This window comes from Nanorana parkeri, unplaced genomic scaffold (assembly GCF_000935625.1).
Source record: "Nanorana parkeri isolate BGI_ZX_2015 unplaced genomic scaffold, ASM93562v1 scaffold1073, whole genome shotgun sequence".
In the NCBI taxonomy this organism is placed as follows: domain Eukaryota; kingdom Metazoa; phylum Chordata; class Amphibia; order Anura; family Dicroglossidae; genus Nanorana; species Nanorana parkeri.
In genome coordinates this window covers 435,545-455,036 of record NW_017307341.1, presented here as the reverse complement: position 1 = coordinate 455,036, position 19,492 = coordinate 435,545, and the positions used below count along the sequence as shown (strand labels likewise).

Sequence of the window (19,492 nt, the reverse complement as noted above, 5' to 3'; positions counted from 1 at the left end):
GAGCAGAGTTGTCCTTGTCGACTGTGCTGCCTCTTTCTCTTTTTTTATTGTTCCACATGGTGTCTTGTACATACATATATGTGTCCCCCCCCCCTTGGTGCACTCTGTAAGTCTTCCTTACACACTGACTCTGTGCTATTAGGAGTAGCGTTCTAACTCTGCTGCTTTCTCTAGGCTAGGAAGTACGAGGCATGGGCAGTGAGAACCTAGAGCAACAGTACATTCTGCTTCTGCATGGACTTTTCTGTCCATTTCTAGCTTTACAACAAAATGTAATTCCCATGCATAGAAATTCCATATATCTCTATTATTTTGTAACATTGGGGTTGATTTACAAAAGTTAGAGCCAAGCCAACCCTTGTGGAATATAAGCTATTCAATTCCATAGCTGCCTGCAACTGAGAGCTTCCTCCAGTTGCTTCTGCTTCTGATTTGATCAAAAGTCCCACATTTTAGGATTACAGTTCCCTACATGCATTGTGCAATCCCCATTAGTCCAGGAAGCACTGGGTGAACCCATAGCAGCAACTGTTCCGCCACCTACCCCAAACTGACGCTGTTGTTGGCCTGCTCCTTGATTAAAGGCCATAGACCACCTGGCACATACCCTGAGCCCACTGTTGATCCATGATCCACACTTAAAAAAACACTGGTGCAGAGTAATCATACGTAGGCCGAAAAGGTCTTACTTTATGGGCAGAAAGTGGCCAGATGTGTCAGTTGACTTTGTAGGAATTCCAAAATGCTCTTCAGCTGAGCAAAGCTGCTTGGCCACTTGTCCTCCCCTCTGCTATTGAGTCTAGATGTCTGTTTGCCATGACAGCTTGCCAGGACCTTTGCAGGTTAGGTAGATTGTAAAAGTTGTTAATAAAAAGTCCCTGTTGTCTTAGTTGTTAAAACTGCTCTGGGGCCGGGTCCTCTGGGTTTGAAGTGTCTTTGAAGTGGTGTGCTGAGGTTATAGGTCGGTGGTAGACATGTGCGATCCGTTCCGAATCAAAATTCGGACTAATTTTCTGAAATTTGGGCATTCGAACACATCCGAATTTCCAAATCCTAATGCATCCAAATGTGTCCGAATTCGAATTCCAGATCCCATGCGAACTTCGTTCAAAAACTAAACTGAATCGGACATGTGACTTTTCTGGCCAATCAAATGTGTTTTTCGGTTTAATGCATCCGAATAGGTCTGAACACGAATTTATATTATGAAAATTTGTTTTCAGTATATACATATAATAGTAAGGCTGAGGCTCCCAGACCCGAATAGTATTCGTGATCCGAATTTCCGAATGCAATTCGGATCCCCAATTCAGGAAAATTCGTACGAATTTCGATTCGTAACGAAACGAATCGCACATGTCTAATCCCCAATGCCATACGGGTCTGGGAGCCTCATATATGTATGTGGCTCCCAGACCCGAATGGCATCCGGGAGCTCCCTATTGCAATTCGGAAATTCAGAACCCGAATGCCATTCGGGTCCGGGAGCCATATACATATGTTACTAAAGCTGAGACTCTCAGACCCGAATGGCACTGGGGAGCTCCCAAATGCAATTCGGAAATTTGGATCCTGAATGCCATTTGGGTCTAGGAGATTCAGCTTTAGTATTAATATCTGTATTTGGTTTTCTGGTTTACTCGCAACGAATATTTGTAAACTCATCCGAAACTAATGAAATTCGCATTTCGTCTGAATCCGCAACCCGAAACGAATTAAATTGCAGATCCGAATCCCGAAATAATGACGTATCCGAACCGAACCAAATTTCTTTGCAGCTTACATGTCTAGTCGGTGGTTTTTAATTCAAGTTATATCTAATAAGTCCTCATTGTAGCATTCAGTGATTATTGTCGCACGGTTGGTATATTGGTGTTGTTTTTATTGTGGAAGTTTGTTAATTATTAATTGTTAATAAAAATGTTAATTAAATGGCAGCAGTGACCAACTGAACCCATGCTATGATGTCTGGTGTTCTGATATCAGGTGGGAACACAGGATGGGTCAATAGCGGTCAAATCCCTTAGCATTTCCTGGTTGTGAACTGACAAGTACTCGAAAGCAACAAAAGCACAATGGAGCACATCACACCCAAAAGCCTCTTAAAAGTATTAAGAGGCATCAAAACACACTCAATGACAATGCTGGGGAAATATATGCCTTTTTCAAAGGCCTCGCTATGAATGGTCCAGAGACCATGCAAAGCAACATGACTTAATCTCCTGAATCTTCATCATTTTTTTGCATTCATCTCTTTACAGAAAACAAGGAAAATGACGAATCGTCCAAGTGCCATCCTCTTATCCCTTTGAAATATCTCATTATCGTCCTCTTTGCTGTCCTCGTTATTGCTCTGGCGATTGCTACAGGCCTGATTGGTGAGTGTTATTCATTATTTAGTGGTGTCTCCATTAAATTGTCAAGGATTAAATGTTTTACAATCCTCTTGAAAGGAAGAATAGAGACAGTTAGCGTCTTCTTTTTCATTAAGCAGAGCGGGCTGACCTTTCTCACCTTCGTTGTCTGACGGGCGCAATGAATGGCCGATGGCTTGATAGCTTGTTTATCTGTGTATTAATGGCTTAATTGGACAGTAGGCATTCATTACAGCGGATAACTTTGCTGCACTCTCTGTACTCAGTAAATAGTCAGCGTCAAGCAGTTGCCACGTCTGCTCCCTGCACAATTTAGGCGCACATTAATCTTCTTCAGGTCCCTTTGCAAGCTACAGAGTTCATTCCGGAGCAACTGCAGTCAGCTTAGTGGGCTTTATATAAGTGTCGCACACAACAGTTTAGTCTTCTCAAGAGAAAAAGGGCACTTGGCTCTCCCATAGCTTTGGATTGTCGACAACTAGTGCTGGAAAATCAGTTATGCTTAAAGGATATCTGTACTTATATAGTATTATGGAGCATTTAAACAGGGGCAGGGCCCTCCTTACCATCTTGTCTGGAATTGTATTGTGATTGTCATGTCTTCCTTATATTGTTAAGCGCTGTGCAAACTGTTGGCGCTATATAAATCCTGTATAATAATAATAATAATAATAAACAGACTAACTAAAAAAAGTGTAAGAAAAGGTAGAAACCGGGCAGACTTAGTCCTTAGCAATCAGGAACGGCTCTCCACACCCTTGTCGGCCTTTGTGGTGCACTTGAGATATGGATAGGTATGGTTAATGACATGTCAGCTCATAGTGAACAATCTATGCTGTATCCAGCTGGAAGGGGCAAGGAAGATGGAGCCATTGTGTGTTTGCTAAGGGTTGGGAGAGCTGCACACCCACCATGCCCCGTTTCTTCCTAACCCATGCTAAAGGCAAGCAACAATGAGAACAGAACAGCCACTGCCTGGTTCCTGACTACTGAGGATGTTGCAGGCTGGCCAAAGTGGCATTTCTGCTCCCGTTGATCTTGTCTCACAACAAATTAGTTATTATCAGTGCATAGTATTCCTGTGCAGAAGGCGATGACCAATCCTATGGCCTATCTCCCACAAACCCTGCCTCTAACACTAACCATTTGTGTAACCCTTATAGCTGTATAGCTGTACCTGTAGCTCTCTAACAATATCTCTCCCTGTAACCTTAACACTAACCCTCCCTGTAACCTTAATACTAACCCTCCCTGTAACCTTAATACTAACCCTCCCTGTAACCTTAACACTAACCCTCCCTGTAACCTTAATACTAACCCTCCCTGTAACCTTAATACTAACCCTCCCTGTAACCTTAACACTAACCCTCCCTGTAACCTTAATACTAACCCTCCCTGTAACCTTAATACTAACCCTCCCTGTAACCTTAACACTAACCCTCCCTGTAACCTTAATACTAACCCTCCCTGTAACCTTAACACTGACCCTCCCTGTAACCTTAACACTAACCTTCCCTGTAACCTTAACACTAACCCTCCCTGTAACCTTAATACTAACCCTCCCTGTAACCTTAATACTAACCCTCCCTGTAACCTTAATACTAACCCTCCCTGTAACCTTAACACTGACCCTCCCTGTAACCTTAACACTAACCCTCCCTGTAACCCTAATACTAACCCTTTAAAAAAGCAGTGATGCGCCACAGACTGTCACTTTCTCAATGAGAATTCCTCTCAGGCATACTGCAAGATGCTGCCCCAAAGAAAGCCGGGAGAGCTGTGGATCTATGAAGTAAACACAAGGGGCGCCTTTCCTGGTGCAGGTCAATTTTATTTCAGAAAGCATGAGATAAAAACAAAACCGTACTCACAAACAAGAGAAGAGATATAAGCTGACAGGCAGTGTGCATCCACTGGACGATTCCTGTGTTTGTGAGTATGGTTTTGTTTTTATCTCATGCTTTCTGAAATAAAATTGACCTGCACCAGGAAAGGCGCCCCTTGTGTTTACTTCCTAATACTAACCCTCCCTGTAACCTTAATACTAACCCTCCCTGTAACTTTAACACCACCTCTACCTGTAACTCCAACACCAACCCTACCTGTAACCCCAACACTAACTATAATAGTAGCCCCCCTCCAGAAGGAAGGACAGTGTCGGCACCAATTCAGAGATGATTTGAGGATCTACAGGCGAGTGATACACAAATAATATACATTGTTGTTAATAGTTAAGGTTGTTGATGCCTTTTTAAGATTTAACTCCAGAGTTTAGTGTAATTCTAAATAGTACATCTGTTATTAAGGTTTATACATTAGGCCGAAAAGAGGGACAATGGAGGAGGAAACCCTTACACTAACCTGCCACTCTAACAATATCTCTCCCTGTAACCCTAGCACTATTACTCCCTGTGACCCCAACACTAACCCTCATTGTAAATCTCTCACTAACACTCTCTGTAACCCTAAAACTAACCCTTCCTGTAACCCTAACTCTAACCCTTTCCATTACCCTAACACTATACGTTCCTGTAACCCTAACTCTAACCCATCCCATTACCCTAACACTATACGTTCCTGTAACCCTAACACTATCCATCCTTGTAACCCTTGTTAGTGTAGTGCCCTCAGCGTATCTGATCATCCCGGCCAGCGCTAAAATTAACCTTGTATGCCTAACGCAGTCTTCATCAGGCTGTCAAAATAAGAGTGTCTCAGCTGTAAACTGAAAGTGTTTGTAGTTCTACAAAAAAACAAAACCCAGCTTAGAAACAGTGGCGTCACAAGGGGGGAGCGGGGAGTGTGGCCCGCACCCGGGTGACACCATTGGAGGGGTGACACCAAAATGACTGACAGTCATTTTGGTGTCACCCCCCTCTGAAAAGTCAGGCACTTGGTCAAGGACCGACAGTAACTCGAGAGAGGAGGGGACCAGGCGGCATGCCTTATCCCGCCAAGGGACGTCCTCTCTTCTCTCTGCCGGCGTCCATCACCAAGATGGCCGCCGGCAGGAAACAGTGGTACAGCGGGTTAAGTCATCACGTGCGTGCGCAATGACGTCACTGCGGGGTGTCACCTGGTACCCGCACCGGATGTCACCCCGCCTCGGAACGCCTCTGCTTAGAGATATTTGTATTAGGGTTGTAGAGTAATTGTGATATAAAATATTGTGATGGTCGTTATTTTTGCCACTACAACTCTTCACTGTTCACTTTTCCTTGATAAAAATTTTGCTATTGGATCCCATAATCTGTAGTTATGCACTTAGTAAGTATAGTATGAATGGGGAATGGGGGTGGGGATTGTGTGTGTGCAAAAAAATAAGTAGACCTTGCTAGTATGATCTCATTAATGTGTATATCTAACCAAAAGTTTTTTGGGGATTAGAATTTTGGATAGAGTTGGGAAGGGTTAGAACCTTTGCTGGGTAGCCTCACCCTCTCTTTTTGTCCTGTTGACCATTGTTACGGAGACAGAAAGTGATGCAAAATCCAAAATTTTACAGTTGGCACGGAAACAAGAATAGAGTGGACATCTACCAATGGGGACACCTGTTCCAGCGACAAATGTCTTACGATATTTTCTCTGTTTTCGTGTTGTGTCTCCATGATGGGGAAATCTCTGGAACAGAACACAGACTGTTCCAAAAAAAAAAAAAAGTGACAGGTGTTCTAACAATTCCCTGTTCTATCTAAAAATAAAATAAAAAATGACAGTCCTTATAACAAATCCCTGTTCTATCCAAAACTAAAAAAAAAAAATACTGACAGTAAGTCTAACAAATCCCTGTTCTATCCAAAAAGTATCTAAAAAAACCTGACAGGTGTTCTTACAAATCCCTGTTCTATCCAAAACCAATAATAATTTTTAAAAATGACCGTCGTTCTAACAATTCTTTGTTCTATCCAAAAAGTATTGTAACAAGGACACTCCACTGTAGTCCAGGTAGGTCAAGGAAACACAGTTTATTGAAAGGGCAAACACAAAATAGCTTTAAACAGCAACATACGACAGTCTTTTAGCTTCGCTCGGTAGCTTTCCACAGCTTCAAGACACTCACGCTTGCTCACCCCTCGTGAGCCCTCACTCTGCTCTCTCTTAGCAGTCTGTCCGACAGGTCCCTGGGGTCACCCACCTTCCTGACCTCTCCCAGCCACCCCTGGCTGTTCCGTGTGCGTCCACCACGCACCCGAGTTTGTCTGTGTGCTCCCTGCACACACACACAACTCCAACACTCTCCTGAGCACTGGGCTGGCTTTTTGATAAGGCTGCTCTCAGCCACCTGATTAGCCCAGGGTGGTCAATGGCAACACCTGGCCCCAGGACTGGAGATCTCATCCCACCCAGAGCTCTACGAAATCTCCAGAGCTCCAGATCCCAGCTGCAAATAGGAAAACCTGGAATAACCTGAAAAGCCAGGTTCTTCCTTATACCATGCTTTACTTTCTGGACCCTCTCAGCCACTTTGGCTGGAGAGTCCTGGGTACCAAGGTCGCCATCCTCCACCGTGGCATTGGCTTACACTGCCACAGTATATAAAAAAAAAAACAGGCGTTCCCAGTTTCCCAGTTCTTTGCAAAAAAAAAAAAATCCCCCAAAAACTAACAGACGTTCTAACATTCCCTGTTCTATTCTCAATCCAAAAAGAAACAAAACACACAAAAACTAACAATTACCTGTTCTATAAAAAAAATAAAAGTGAATAAAAACCGCATGCACTCTATTTCTATCCCCCCACCCCAAACAATGACAAGCTTTCTAACTATTTTCTGTTTTACCAAAAAAAACAAAATAATAATAATGACAGACATTCTAACCATTCCCTGCTATATATATAAAAAAAAAAAAAATACAGGCTTTTAACCATTCCATATTTTATCCAAAAAATGACAGACGTTCTAACAATTTTCTGTTCTATCCAAAACCAAACACAAAAATAAGAAAAATACTACTACTGACAGGCTTTCTAACTATTCCCTGTTCTATCCAAAACCAATAAAAAAATAATAAACCTGACAGGCGTTCTAACAATTCCTGTTCTATCCAAAACAATGACAACAAAATTATTATTATACAAATTAGTAAACAAATTAATGAATAAATAAAACTCACTGGCAGGCGTTCTAACCATTCCATGTTCTATCCAACACAAGTTTCCTAGTGATAAAGGTTGTGTAGGTTAAAAAGTCATATTGTACTGTATAATTCCAGTTTAAGCTATAAAGCCCCATTTGTACACAAATACCCCCCCCCCATAGAAAAGCAAAAATATTTTAACATTTCCTGGTGTAACAGGAGGAAATTTACACATCATTTTTTTCCCTCTTCTGTTCCAGTTCACTTCACTTGTCCAGGAAAGATACGCTGCCAATCCTCTTCTATGTGTATTCAGAAAGCGAAGCGATGTGATGGAGTTTTTGACTGTCCGGATGGAGATGATGAGCTTAGATGTGGTAAATGGAATGAGATTTGTATATTTAAATAACGTGTTGTCTTGTAGTGAAGGTCTCCGGATGGTTACATGAGAAGTGAAACAAATGACAACCACCCTCATCGATTTATAACTAGCTTATACAGCAAGGTGAACACGGAAAGGCTCTACACCCTTGGTTCTCAACTGGTGGGTCGGGACCCAAAAGTGGGTCGCCGCCTGCATTCCACTTTTCTAGGCGAGAGGCTCATCAGCCTCCCCCATCGCACAGTACTGTCAGTTCTTACGCTGAGCAGCCATTCAAAATATGCTGCCCAGGGTCAGCTTGAGGTGGGGTGCACTGGGGGTATGGCTGCAAGGGAGCTCCATCCATACATGCATTGCTTATAGCTCCCTCACTTGTCCTGCAGCAATGCCTGGACTGGAGTGACGTCACATTCTGGCTCCCGGCACCTCTACAGGTGCACATGGGAACTGTACAAGCAATGCACATATGGATGGAGCTCAGTCACAGCACAGCAGCCCACACTGCCGTGCGTTCCATTGCAATGCAACTTGGGTCGCGACTTAATTCCCGAGGACAAATGTGGGTCTTGAGGTTACACAGGTTGAGAACCACTGCTCTACACAGTACAAAGACAGACATTTCCCAGCGCACTTACCGGCCAGCCTGCAATAAAAAATTACACTGTCTATCTATTAAGGTTAAAAACAGAGGTTTTAGTTGCACATTTTTTGCAAAATTTGTGGAAGCCATGCCGCCTCGTCAAGGCCCCTCTGCATAGTGGGGCCCTAACTCTATTCTATGAGAGCCTCCATCTTGGAGCATACATAGCAATGGATAATCTGAGTGCATGTTCACCAGGAGGCAGACCATTCAGCTGCAATTGTGATGTGCTGGGCTCCTGGTGTGTCCCTGTGCCTTTAAGGAGGAGCAGACCCTCACCCCCAAGTACTGCAAAAAAAAGCCAAACCAAAAATACGTCTAACAAATTTTTTTTTAATTAATTCTATAGCCCCAGCTTCAAATGCTTGTAGGAGGAGCAGGTAACATCACTTTGCCTCACCGCTGCCTCTGAAGAAAGCTGGGAGCTCCATACCTACTGAATAGAGGTAATGAGGTCACCACCGCACCCGGGTCTACATAATCAGTCTGCCCTTTCTTGATGTTAGATAAACACGCTATCACAAAAGATCGCAACGTTTCAAAAACCAATATGGCCCCTTCATCAGGCAAAACAATGTAATGATGTGGCAAAGGACTGATTGATAAGTGGAGCTTGGTGTGTTGGTGACCCCATTACCGCTATTGTCTTTGAGGCGCCATCAGCTGGCCACTTCAGCTCCCACTGCAGTTGCAAGAAGAGATACGTCAGTCTGGAGGGCGCTGGGATATCTTTAATGCCAGACCTGTTGAATTCTTGTGGGTTTTCAAGCACCCAGCTGATGTCACCCACGCTTCTTGGAAGCATTGAAAGGCAGGTTGAGGAAAGCATTTTTATTTTTTATTTTCCTTCATACTTTTTTTTTAATGATTTTACTCCATTTATATTTAGGGGGCTGTAAGTAAGTGGGACTTTTATTTGCATGCAAGATCCGCTTGAATCTAGTCATGAAGGAAAACAAACTATCACATTGACCTAGTATGCCAGGAAGTGTCACAGCTAGAGATTAGGCAGATGGGAGTTCTGTAGAGCTGGATCCCAAATGCATAATTTACTTCCATAAGGCCTTGGATCTGATCCATGTCTAAGAGTGCAGTGACTTTGCAGAGGCAGCTTCCAAACCCAAAAACTCCCAAGGTGGAATTTTGAGGCAACATACTGTATATGACATATAGAAAAAAAGAGCTCAAGATTATAGGCCAAGTCGGTTTATTGACAATAAGTCTGTTAACAAGCCAACATATTTGAGGGTTATGGGGATCCCCCTTTACCAGGGTCTCAAACTATCAAGATATGGGAATACTTGGACTGTAGAGAACTAAGAAATATAATAACACTTGTAGACTTTCAGAAGATGGGAATAGTGAATTGTAGTGAATTCTGTTAAGATAATCAAACTTTCAGGCGATGGGAATACTTGGACTGTAGAGAACTATTATAACATCTATAGACTTCGAGAAGACGGGAATAAGACTGTAGAGAACTCTGATAAGACAAACAAGCTTTCAGGAGGCGGGAATACTTGGACTGTAGAGAACTATGATAACATCTATAGACTTTGAGAAGACGGGAATAAGATTGTAGAGAACTCTGATAAGACAAACAAGCTTTCAGGAGACGGGAATACTTGGACTGTAGAGAACTATGATAACATCTATAGACTTCGAGAAGACGGGAATAAGACTGTAGAGAACTCTGATAAGACAAACAAGCTTTCAGGAGGCGGGAATACTTGGACTGTTGAGAACTATGATAACATCTATAGACTTCGAGAAGACGGGAATAAGATTGTAGAGAACTCTGATAAGACAAACAAGCTTTCAGGAGACGGGAATACTTGGACTGTAGAGAACTATGATAACATCTATAGACTTCGAGAAGACGGGAATAAGACTGTAGAGAACTCTGATAAGACAAACAAGCTTTCAGGAGGCGGGAATACTTGGACTGTTGAGAACTATGATAACATCTATAGACTTCGAGAAGACGGGAATAAGATTGTAGAGAACTCTGATAAGACAAACAAGCTTTCAGGAGACGGGAATACTTGGACTGTAGAGAACTATGATAACATCTATAGACTTCGAGAAGACGGGAATAAGACTGTAGAGAACTCTGATAAGACAAACAAGCTTTCAGGAGGCGGGAATACTTGGACTGTAGAGAACTATGATAACATCTATAGACTTCGAGAAGACGGGAATAAGATTGTAGAGAACTCTGATAAGACAAACAAGCTTTCAGGAGACGGGAATACTTGGACTGTAGAGAACTATGATAACATCTATAGACTTCGAGAAGACGGGAATAAGACTGTAGAGAACTCTGATAAGACAAACAAGCTTTCAGGAGGCGGGAATACTTGGACTGTTGAGAACTATGATAAAATCTATAGACTTTGAGAAGACGGGAATAAGATTGTAGAGAACTCTGATAAGATAATCAAGCTTTCAGAAGACGGGAATACTTGGACTGTAGAGAACAAAACAAGGAAAAGGAGGGCTAATCATCACTTACAACTCCTCAAACTTTCAAGAGTTGGGAATACTTAGACTGTGGAGAACTATGATGAGATCTATAGACCTTTAGATGATGAGAATAAGACTGTAGAGAAATCTGATAAGATAATTAAACTTCCAAGAGACTGGAATACTTGGACTATAAAGAACACAACAAGGAAAGGGGGGACTGCCATCACTGACTACCCCTCAAACGTTCAAAAAATAGGAATACTTGGACTGTAGAGAACACAACAAGGAAAAGGGGGCTGCCATCATTGACTACCCCTCAAACTTTCAAAAGATGGGAATACTTGAAATATGATAACATCTATAGACCTTCAGATGATGGGAATCAGACTGTAGAGAATTATAAGATAATGAAACTTTCAGAAGACGGGAATACTTGGACTGTAGAGAACACCACAAGGAAAAGGACGGCTGCCATTGCTGACTACCCCTCAAACATTAAGGAGATGGCAATACTTGAACTGTAGAGAGATATGATAACATCTATAGACCTTCAGATGATGGGAATAAGACTGCAGAGAATTCTGATAAGATCTGTAGCTTTTCAGAAGATGGGAATAAGACTGTAGAGAATTTTGATAAGATAATCAAACTTTCAGGGGACGGGAATACTTGTACTGAAGAGAACACAACAAGAAAAAGGAGAGATGTCATCGCTGACTACCCCTCAAAATGCTGGTTGCACGGATGTTTTGCTCAACCTTTGTCTTCAATGGCCTGCAACAAATAGGCAGACCAGGAACAGAGAAATCAGATATTCTTATTTGCATTCTTGATCCTAGTTGTTGACTCAAGAGGATCAGTATGACAGTCAGGGAACTAGTGTTTTCAGAAAAACAGGTCATCAGTGGTGGCTTCCATGCTTTCCTTTAAGCCAGCTTCATTTCCCCTCTGGTGACCCCGACTTGTGTTTTATTTCAGTGAGACTAAGTGGACGGAGCGGAGTGCTGCAAGCCTACATTGCCGGGTCCTGGAAAACAGTCTGCTCGGACAGCTGGAATGCATTGTATGGGAATCTGACATGTAAGCAATTAGGGTATTCCAGGTAATTAGGAATTGTTCAGTAAAGAATTGTTGTACGCCGCTACACTGCATGATCTTATTGATCTGGTTATAATAAAAAATACTTTTATTTCTGGCCACAAATGTGTGATCAGGAAGTCAGGTGAGCGCACTGTGTGTAACATGGACTTCAGGGAGAGTTAAAAGACGCACATATTGCAGCTCTGCATTCATTATTAGATCATTAAATGTATTCAACTAAAGCTGAAGTTTAATCTGCTTATATTGTACCTTTCCTGGTCCCCCTCCCCTCCCCCCCTCATCAACATGCTAATGAAAGGTTTAAATAAAACCTTTCCAGTTTAATTACATACCTCTTTTTAGAGCCAAGGACATCATCACCGGGTCTCGGTGCTCTACATAGCTTCCTGAAAACATTACAGCCAGGGCCAGATTTCCCACTAGGCCAAACGAGGCCGGCCTCGGGGCAGCAGGGAGTAGAGGGGCAGCAGGGGTGTGGAATTCATATTTCCCGACGCCTGGGACATGCAGTTCCAGGGGCCGGGCGGGTAGTTGCTTTCTACATTAAGCCCTGTTTTAAGCAAGCAGGGCTACATGTGCAGTGGGGAAGCCGCCGCTTGTTTTGTACAAGTGATCTTGGCAATGGCGCCGAGATCACTTGTATGCAGCCTGCATACAGGGGGGCGCATTTAGGAACCTGGCCTTGGGGCAGCAGAGAGAGAGTAAATCCAGCCCTGATTACAGCACCCTGCCTCAGTACTGCTCTGTTGAGCCCGGAGCCCTGATACAAGCCGTGGGCTGGTTTTAGGAGTAGTTATGTAAATATCAAAATGCTTTGATGGGTGTATGTCAGTCTGGAGGAGTGGATAATCCCAGGCAGCCTGCATTTGATTGCAGACCACACTAGGTAATACCCACATGTGATGCTGAGCCTCTATGAGTGAAATAACTTAAATCCAATGAATGAAAGGGGTGGGCCAGGGAGAATCAGACTGGGGAATGAGACGAGCTCTCTCTGACTTGTTGCAGCTTCTAATGCACATTGTGAGAAGCTTGCAGTGTGCAGTGAAATCAGGGGATGCAATTTCAGTCCAGGAGAGGAGTCGGTACAACTGTGCAAGACTGAAGGGAAGGCCGGAGTTCAGCATTAAATGCATGTAGTGTAAACACTTGAATATGACCTGCCTCGGGACGCCCCTGCCTGGTATCAGGCTATTGCAGACAATATGCAGCATAGTTCAAACTGGGAGAGGGAGAAGCAGTACAAGGAGCAGAGACATGTATCTGCCTGTTGCCAGGAATGAAGCACTGGAACTTGTTGACCGGAACTTGGCTCTTTGCTTTCTACTGCCCTTTGCAACTTCATTTAGTTGTTTTACAGAGTACAGGTGCTAACAAAGATCATATTGATAGAAGAAGAGACCAGAGTGACAAATGAGCTCATCGGTCTGCTACTTATTTCCCTGTCTGGTCAAGGTCTGAGGGAGGGACAAATCAGGTGTCCTCACCTTTTTTCCTTTTGTAAATAATGGTTTTCTAATTTTATACAATTGGAAAAATTATCTGACCATTCTTTGGGGGACGTATTCTTCAAATATTTCGGTATTAGGTAAATTGGGGTAGTTAGAAGACAATTGTTCCCAGGAACTCAGTCCCCTATACAGAGTCCAATAACAGTCCTACCTGGAAAAGTGGATAGAAGACAATTTCCTTTACCTGTGGCTGTCTACCTGATGCAGGATGCAGGGGGTCTTGGGAATGTGAAGGCAACCAGATGACTCAACTCTGGCCATGCTCTTAACCAGGCCTCACACTGCCTCTGGACACTTGGGGAATGGCCTCCTAGTGCTCAGCCCCAGTCAACTTCCTGCAATGGGGGAATATGGACAGAGACATATATCTGCCTGTCACATAGAATGAAGCACTGGAACTTGTTGACTGGAACTTGGCTCTTTGCTTTCTATTGCCCTTTGCAACTTCATTTAACCACACCTGGTCCTCCTCAGTTCCTCCCCTGGAGCTCTCACCACCAATCACAAAGGGTCAGGTTTTACTGGTGGCAAGCAAACCCTCCCATGAATAGCTGCCTGCGTTCACCAGTTAAGAGGATATCTTTATGCATGTGCTATAACAGAAGCTGGCCATGGGTCCAGGAGTTGTATTTAGAGTCAATGGAACATGGAATCATCAGCTCCTCATCCTCCTTTTTTTCAAGATAAATGAAAGGGATAGTCCACTTTGACCCCACTGTCACTTTCCTGTGTATCCCGAAATGACCCGTTGAGGGTCCATTTGTAAATGTCCTCCTTATTTGTCCTGATAGGTTGAGTCTGAGAGCCGATAATTCTCTGCCTTCCTGGAAATGTTGTTAGTCCCATAATGCATTGCTCTAGTGCAAACTTTCAGACATTCACACAGTTGGTGACGGTAAAACAAAAACTTTGCAAAGCTTTAGAAGAGAACAAGTGGGTGGAAAAGCTTAAAGAGGAATTATTGATGGATCATATATATATTATTTTTGTTACCAATTTTGTCTCGGTTTCCCAACCTTGAGTGATGATAACTCAGAATAATCTGTCGGCTCCATTTGAGATGATTGGGAGTCAGTTTGTGTCTGTGCCGATTCCTACTATTGAGACAGCTATGACATCATAACGACAGGAAGTGGCTGCTAATTTTTGTAATTCTTCTACATGTGCATGACAGAGGCATGGGCACTGTGTGAACAGGAAGGTTTTTTTCCCACGAACACATATACAGGCTCATTCAACAAAACAGAACAAGCAGCCAAGTGTAGCACCCTTACCAACCAATCAAATGCTGTTATAAATCTTTTAAACACTATGCACTTTGCGCTGTTTACTGAATAGGCCTGATGGAGTTCCCAAAATTCTATCATGGTTGTGTCAAATCACCATTTTAGATGTAATAGAGGTTTACCTTTGGATTAGTTTTTGCTTTACTTTGTTTTTTTGTGGGTCAATATAGCATCTGGGCATGGAAGTAAAAGCAATGAAATGTATCAATGAGAACCTTACTGCAATACTAAACCACATACTCAACAGATTTCTCTTGATCTGGTAGCCTTGGCTCTCCACCCTCCTAGCAAACTACATGCTTGCTTCAACTTTTACAAGCACAACCCCACCCCCAAGGTTCTCTTTCTTCTCCCCCCATCCCTACCCAGTTCTCTCTCCAACCACCTCCTAATCTTTTACTCTCTCTCTCCCTTCCTTTGCTTTCCATTGACTGTCATATCTGACCCTCCTTTTTCTCTCTCCTTGGCTTTCTTCTTTTCTCACTCTAGCTCTTCTACTCCCAGGTTTCTTCTTAATCTCTTCACACACTTTCAGCCTCTTTCTAGGGCACCTGTCCTCCTTCTACCTCTCATGGAGGTTCATAGACCTGTCTACAAGGAAACACTCATACAGGATCATACACTTACTTGTGGGTCCCACCATCCAACATCGTGGGACATCATTCTTTACATTGTGACCTTTCTACAATGTAACCAGTGCATCCTAACCACATATGTATATCACCCTAGTAATGCGGTACCCAATTGAATAGACATAACTCCGCATGTTTGGTTTAATCATATATATTGATTCATTATTAATTACAGGTATTTAAATAGCACTGACAATTTACACAGTGCACAATCACATCGGTCCCTGCCCTCAAGGAGCTTACAATCTAAGGTCCCTATCCAGTGGCGTCACAAGGGGGGTGCGGCCCGCACCCGGGTGACACCATTGGAGGGGTGACACCAAAATGACTCACAGTCATGTTGGTGTCACCCCCCTCTGAAAAGTCGGGCGCTCGGTCATGGACCGAACGGCCGACAGTATCAGGAGAGAGGAGGGGACTGTCCCCTCCTCTCTCTGCCGGCGTCCATCACCAAGATGGCCGCCGGCAGGTATCAGAACACTGCCGCGCGCGCGCGATGACAATTTAGACAGGAGCCAATTAACCTGCAAGCATGACTTTGGAGTGTGGGAGAAAATCAGAGTATTCCTAGGAAACCAACACAAGCACAGGAAGAACATGTAAACTCCTTGCAGATAGTGATCTGTCTGGGATTTGAACCAGGGACCCCCAGTGCTACAAGGCAGAAGCGTTAACCACTACACAACTGTGCTGCCCACGTGTGCTTTGTTTCTCTGTGTCCCTCTACAGGAGCAATGTACTCACTTGGTTATTGTATACTATTTGTTTTTTAATAAAACCCATGTAAAATACATTTCTGTGATTTATTGCAGTTTTGAGAGCTCCTCCTCCTTGCCTCTGCACGCCATTGAGGAACAGTTTAGAAGGGAATTTGTGTCAGTCACAAAATCTTCAGATTCTTCTGACCAGCCAAGCTTAATGCAACACATCATACAGCAAAGGTAACATTCCATAGTCCAGAGGGGGAAAAATAAATCCCAATTAGTGATAAGCTAATCAATCAAGAAATCACATGGATGGGCACATTTGTTTCATCCACCTGAATGTATTCAGGCCAAGTTTGTAAATTGTAACACAATTCATGAATGACAATCCCCCGGATTTCCGATTAGCATGATTCCCCCCAGATCAGACAGGTGTGAGTGCAGTAAATTAAGCAAACGAAAAACGGTGTAAATTGCTGATGATGTTGATTCGATCATAGTTACATAGTATTTGAGGTTGATTAACCAGTTCAAGACCAGGTGTTTAGACCCCCTTCCTGGCCAGGCCATTTTTCAGTGTTCAGCGCTGCGGTACTTTGACTGACGTTTATTCCGTCATGCAACGCTGTACTGAAATGAATTTTATACCATTTTTTGGGGACAGATAGGGCTTTATTTTGGGGGTATTTAATCACCACTGCGGGTTTTTATTTTTTATTATAATTAGGAAAAATTACAGAAAATTTTGAAAAAAAAAAGTTTTTTTTTACATTATGTTAGGAAACATTTATTATTAACCAGTTTTTTGGTAAAATATAAAAGTCGGGGTCACGTCGGGTAAATAGACACCAAACATGTCAAGCTTTAAAATTGCGCGCACCCGCGAAATTGCAGAAAACTACCATACCCAAAATTGGCCATAGGCGACACTTTAAAAGCTTTTACCGCTCATCAGTTTAGTGTTATCAGTGATTGATGGCCCTAGACTTATTGCTCTCACTCCGACGTTCGCGGCGATATGTAACATGTGCGGCGCAATCGTCTTTTTCGCACGTATGCGCCCCCGACGCATGTTTGCATGTGTGTATGTATGGGTATATGTATTTTTTTATTCTTTTTTTATGTGTAACTTTAAATATCGGGGGGGGAACTTAAATTTTTTTTTCCTTGTCTACATTCAGTCCTGCTTTGTACAAGCAGGACTAAATGGAGAGTGAGGCAGCTGATTGTTCGTTTACATGTGAAATCGGCGATGTCGCCGAGATCACATGTAAACAGTGTGCAGCCGGTCCGTCCGTCCCCCCCTCCCCCCTGCACTTACCTCTCTCCTCTCCGCAGAGTCTCTCACTGCAGTCAGCAGAGCGACAGGGTTAAAAGTAACCCTGCCGCTCCGTGTAGACTGTAGACAGTGAGAGGGGAGAGCTGTGCTGTGCTGTGCCGTGCTGTGCTCTTCCTCTCTCACCTGTCACAGGAGTTCCAGCACAGTGCTGTGCTAGAACTCCTGTATTGGAGGTGACAGGGTCAATAAAGAGAACCTGTCACCTCCAAATGCTGTCACACAGGGAATTGTTTTCTCCTGTGTGATAGCAATAAAGTAAGGTGAAAAAAAATGTAATTGATAAAAAAATTAAAAAATTATCAAACCTTGTAACTGCCAAGGTTGTGTCCATGTTACAGCAACATGTATTAACATTATACAGTTATCAGAATGCAACATTTTTGCAAGGGTTGTTCTGCTCAGCTCAGTTCCTTAATATATATGACCACTATAGCAAGATCAACCTTTTTTATATGTTCTTATGTGATCTTAACGTTTATTAGCAATAAATATGCTTTTATTATATTATAGTCTATTGTGTCTGCTTGTATATTTGGCACCTGAAAAGTTCCATATACATACAGTACACATTAGGACTGAACTCATTAAGTCTTTCCTCATAACCGACGTCTCCCACAATCTTCATTCATTTTTTTGTCCTTCTCAGCACCTTTCTCACTTCCAGGGCATCCTTTCTGTGAACTGGTGCCCAAAATTGAACTGTGTATTGAAGATATGGCTACAGTAATTATTTCCATAGATAAATGATGTCACTTTTCTACATCTTTGGTAGTTTTTAGGGATGCACCGATACTAGTATCGGTATCGGTGCCGAGTATTTGGGTGAGTACTCATACTAGCCCAAATGCTCTGATGCCTGGCCCGATACTTAAGGTTCTGGTATCAGGAAGCCAGGCAGTGAGTCATTACACGCTGCCCAGGTTCCTGATTGACCGGGAAGCCGGCTCCATGCTCCCTCGTCACTTGTCAGCCAGCTTTCTTGCAAATCAGGAAGCCGGGCAGTGTGTCATTACAGGCCCCCCCCCCAGCTATCTGATTGGCCAGAAAGCCGGCTTCATGCTCCCTCATCACCTGGTGACGAGGTAGCATGGAGCTTCCCGGTCAATCAGGAAGCCGAGCACGTGTAATGACGCGTTGCCTGGCTTCCTGTCCTGATTGACCAGCTTCTCGACCAATCAGGAAGCCAGGCGATGCGGAAGCATGGAGACGGCTTCACTGCTAATCGGGAAGCCGGGTGGCGAGTCCTTACACGCCGCCCAGCTTCCCGGCCAATCGGGAAGTCAGGTGGTGAGTCATTACACGTCACCTGGCTTCCATAATGGGACTTCCGGTATCGGTATTCGGTATCGGCGAGTACCGAGAAAAAATAATATCGGTACTCGTACTTGATACCGAAAAAAAAACTGTATTGGTGCATCCCTGGTAGTTTTAATATAAGAAAGTATCTTGTTAGCTTTAGAGGCTTCACATTGTCTCAAAAATAGCTTACAATGCAAATAATAAAAAAGAACCTCACCATTCTCTTTGTCTTCCAGAGAATACTGCTCTTCGGGGAATGTTACGACCGTAAAATGTATTGGTGAGTACTTGTGATGACCTGACTATTACAAAGTAAGTTACAATCCACAGCAAACTGTAGCAGAGCGGATGAAAACATCAGGCAGGTAGACGTTTGGGTTTCATCTGTAATATGGAGATCTGCCAGCTGTCATGTGACCCTCTGGCAGGGTGACACCGCTTTCTTTGTTAGAGTTACGGAATACGGTGTTGTCACATGCCCTCCCACAGCCTGCTGATTGGACAAGGATGGAGCAGCAATATGCCGATAAGTCATCCTCCCTGCTCTCTACTCCTGCAAGTGTTTTTTTCTACCAACACGCACGCATAAAGCAGAACCTTATTGGCTTCTAGTGCTGCCCCTCATCTGCCAATTTGGAGCTGCTGTGAAACAGATGACAGAGGCTAATAGTCAGCTTG

General features: G+C 43.3%; 1 protein-coding gene across 1 annotated transcript in view; it reads left to right on the top strand.

Annotated features, from left to right (window-relative positions):
• The window catches only part of TMPRSS3 (transmembrane protease, serine 3), a 55,641-nt gene that overhangs the window by 8,633 nt on the left and 27,516 nt on the right, over window positions 1-19,492 (top strand). Inside the window, exons 3-7 of the mRNA XM_018567611.1 lie at window positions 2,262-2,378; window positions 7,712-7,828; window positions 11,921-12,044; window positions 16,285-16,413; window positions 19,051-19,094. Of these exons, the coding sequence (XP_018423113.1) occupies window positions 2,262-2,378; window positions 7,712-7,828; window positions 11,921-12,044; window positions 16,285-16,413; window positions 19,051-19,094 (531 nt within the window). The remainder of the gene's footprint in view (window positions 1-2,261; window positions 2,379-7,711; window positions 7,829-11,920; window positions 12,045-16,284; window positions 16,414-19,050; window positions 19,095-19,492) is intronic.